Here is a 3,753-nt window from a genome sequence, read left to right on the forward strand (position 1 = left end):
TTCGCAAAGTCTGAGTATAAATACATTACCAAACCTGATCTGATTCTAGAGAAAATGTTTCGCCACAATGTCAAAATAGCATAAAATTAAGATGCTGAAAATATTTCAGGAAAAGAATTCCACTATAAGAATACCATTACAAAGGTCAAAGTTTTCTTTCAGAAAGATGAATTCTCTGTTCCTGTACTGACAGTGATCTAGAGGGTCCTAAGTGAACATCTGATAAGAATCCAAACTATATATACCAAAATACAGGCTAAATTTTACACATGGTTCCATGTTAAAATGAACTATCCAGAATTATTTCAATCTGATGCATCCTTCCGGGTCAGGAAGAAAAACCAAGTTGAGGTAAATGATGAGAGAGGGGTGGCTGAGTTTTCTCAGGAAAGTATAAGAAAAACTGCGGTCTGCCTGTCTCTGTACACTAACTGATAGAAGGGCACCCAGAGGCAAAGACACGCACAAGGCAAGCACCACACAAAAGTCATCACTGACAGCAGGCTCACAAGAAAACTAAGAACAGGGAGCATTATGTAAGTCTGGTTGTATCACATACTAGCTCCTTTTATGCATAAAATCAACACGTGTAGGTTTTCAAATTGTCTATTTTTCCAAAAGAAATAACACACATAATTCCAAGTACTAGTACATTCAATCCAGCAAATTAGAATGTAATCTCTGTTACTTTTTTCAGGTTAAATCAAAACTATAAACATATGGAACTTGCATTCACCTCATGTCATCTGAGGTCAGTTTCTTGCTCCACAACCTGCTCATGGCGTTTTTCACTTCTGCATTCCTCAGTGTGTAAATCAGAGGGTTGAGAAAAGGTGTCCCAATTGTATAAAACACCGCTATCATCTTATCCACGGGGAAGGTGGTAGCAGGACGTGTGTAGATAAATATACAAGGTACAAAGAACAGGATGACCACAGTGATGTGGGAGATGCAGGTGGAGAGGGCTTTTCTCCTGCCTTCGGCACTGTGGTTCCTGAGAGAATGCAGGATGACTACATAGGAGACCATCAGCAGGACAAAGCTCACAGTACAAATGGCTCCGCTATTGGACACCAGGAGCAGGTTTATCACATAGGTGTCTGCACAGGCAAGTTCCAACAGGGGCTCCAAGTCACAGAAATAGTGATCGATCACATTGGGACCACAGAAAGGTAAACTCAAGGCCAGAAGAATCTGAACTAAAGAATGCACGCAGGATCCCACCCACGCAACAGCCACCAACACTCCACAGACCCTGCTGTTCATGAAGGTCATGTAGTGCAGGGGCTTACAGATGGCCACGTAGCGGTCTACAGCCATGAGGATCAGGATGAAGATTTCCAGGCAACCAAAGAAATGGAATGTGAAGACCTGAATTAGGCACTCAGTGAAAGTAATTGTGGCTTGCTTCACAAGGGTGTCCACAATCATCCTAGGGGCTATGGAAGTGGAGAAGCAGGTGTCAGATAAGGATAGATAGAAAAGGAAGAAGTACATCGGACTCGCAAGTGCCTGACTGGTCTTGATGGTAGTAATAATCAGCAAGTTACCACACAAAGTCCCCAGGTAGAAAACCAAAAAAAGGATGAAAATTGTTTTCTTCCAGAGAGGATCTTGTGTCAACCCAAGGAGAATGAACTCAGTCACGGTATTGTTCAGCTGCATGATTTCATGAATGTAAGAAATGTACAAGTGGGAAAAGAGACATCTGCAAAAGACAATGTTATAAGAAGGCATAAAATATTTGATATAATGGACTGTGGTGCTCTGTAAAGTTATGTAATTTTTAAAGCAAAAATAATTCTAAGTTAGAGCATTCTATCTAAGATGTCTTAATAAATTATTTCCCAACTTTACTCCTCAATTTTTATGATGACCCAATAGCCTATGATGAGTCTGAGATAAAGATTTAAACATGATTTTCTCCAGTTAAACTCTTGAGGTACAAACAAGTGTCAGTTTTGTTGGGATTCTGATAAATTTTAATCAACTTAAAATTATGAGATAACATTACATGCTATCATTCCCTTTGTTTTATGTGTCAGAACATACCAGTGACCTTTTTATCATGCTGGATCAATTTGCAGTTAGGATCTACCAGATTGTCCTTGGAGTTCCATCTTTATCCATGCAAAATCCTACAACACCCCCAGCTTTGCACAAATGTCTGCACAGGTAGTACATCATATGCTTATTACATTACACAAATGTGTATTACTCATAAGTATGTGGTAGGCTCCAATTTTGTCCTAAAATATGTCATTCTGGAAAAAGGAACGTGAAATATTTGATGTGACAAACAAAATAGTGAAGCAAAGATAAATGAACATTCTTTCATAGTTTGGAATTTGTCAGATATCTGTAATTTTATTTCTCTATTTTATGAAAAGTATCCTCAGTGAACTCAAAAACATGAGGATGAATTTCAAAATTAAGGGGAACCTATACATCTAAAAGCTTATGTTATAGTGACTCATTTTTAACATAATCATTTTAGGTCTCCAGACTCTTGTTGTATGACCAGATGATGAACAGAAATCCCCAAATCCCACATCCTGTAAAACATTCAGGAAATAAATGTGAGAGGAGCATATCATTCCAAAGATGCATGGAAGTTAGTGTCTGATGTAAAATTTCTTTTCTTCTTTGTCAAAGTAAGAAATAATTCAGTCTTGAAATTTCAGTAACTTAAACAGAATTTTAAATCAAATTCAGAAAGAAATATTTTCAATTTATTTCAGTGAAGAAACCAATTTCAGAACTTTCTAGTAATGATGTTGATGAAACACTCTGAAATTAAAATATAAACTTAAAAGTTATAGACTTAAATATAATCTAAAAGAATCAATTATCATACAGCATTCACATAATATTATATTCCATACAGCAATGCATTATTGTATTTGATTAAGTGAATTTTGTGTTGAATATTAGAGAATGCTTTTCCAATTCAAAACTACTCATGGGAAGATTCTAATGAATTTGTTTATTTTGTAGATCTAAATGTTCCTTTGTACTATATGACCTTGGATAAAAGATTATTAAATAGAAATAAATTGAAACTTGACATCTTAATCTTGAAATAAGGGCATCTTCCTTCATTTAATTACAAGATAGGTACATGATAAAAGATTGGCACTTAAAAATTAGTACTCATTGGTATCAATGATATGTGAAAGTCTCCCAATCTCCCAAGATTTGACCCCCTGTGTCACTGTGTAGTTTAAGAAAAATTTGATGTCATTATATGGATAGATATATAGGTGATAGGTAAATAGATTACTGTACACTGAGATACAGAGGTAATAGGTAGATAGTGATAATTTGTTATCAGTCTCATTAGTGTGTTCATTTCTAAGACAGCATTATATTGGTTTACACATAAATTTTAAGTTAGGCTACTAATATTTATCATATATGAGTACACATTTTATAGTGTAGGTCTCTTATCAAACACATAATAGTTTCAGAATGTTATGTACCTGAAAACATCTGTTGACATAAAGATCATTTGAATCTTTTCCTGATCCAGAAAATTTGTACTCTTTTAATCATGCATTATTAATATTTAACATGTTTCTTTGCCTCTAAATATATTCAAGTGCTTGTTTTTCTTATAAGAATATTTTGTAATCTACCATTTGCTAGAAATATCTAGATATACACAGATCAATATCTAGAAAAAAGACAACATATGTCTGAAACCAGTTTTCAATATCCAGAAAAAAAGAACATAAATCTCAAATCAAGAAA

At 35.0% G+C, this 3,753-nt stretch overlaps 1 protein-coding gene across 1 annotated transcript; it reads right to left on the minus strand.

Annotated features, from left to right (window-relative positions):
* Window positions 1-732: 732 nt before the first annotated feature.
* LOC100719012 (olfactory receptor 4C16-like) lies at window positions 733-1,665 on the minus strand. Its single transcript, XM_003463560.1, has one exon. The coding sequence runs from the start codon at window positions 1,663-1,665 to the stop codon at window positions 733-735; it is 933 nt and encodes a 310-aa protein (XP_003463608.1).
* Window positions 1,666-3,753: the final 2,088 nt, after the last annotated feature.

This window comes from Cavia porcellus, unplaced genomic scaffold, assembly GCF_034190915.1.
Source record: "Cavia porcellus strain 051 isolate PalLab524CR breed Dunkin Hartley unplaced genomic scaffold, mCavPor4.1 scaffold_38, whole genome shotgun sequence".
In the NCBI taxonomy this organism is placed as follows: domain Eukaryota; kingdom Metazoa; phylum Chordata; class Mammalia; order Rodentia; family Caviidae; genus Cavia; species Cavia porcellus.

What these genes read in the sequence shown, in the direction of transcription:
- LOC100719012 (XM_003463560.1), bottom strand. Translation starts at nt 1,665, where the DNA reads ATGCAGCTGAACAATACCGTGACTGAGTTCATTCTCCTTGGGTTGACA.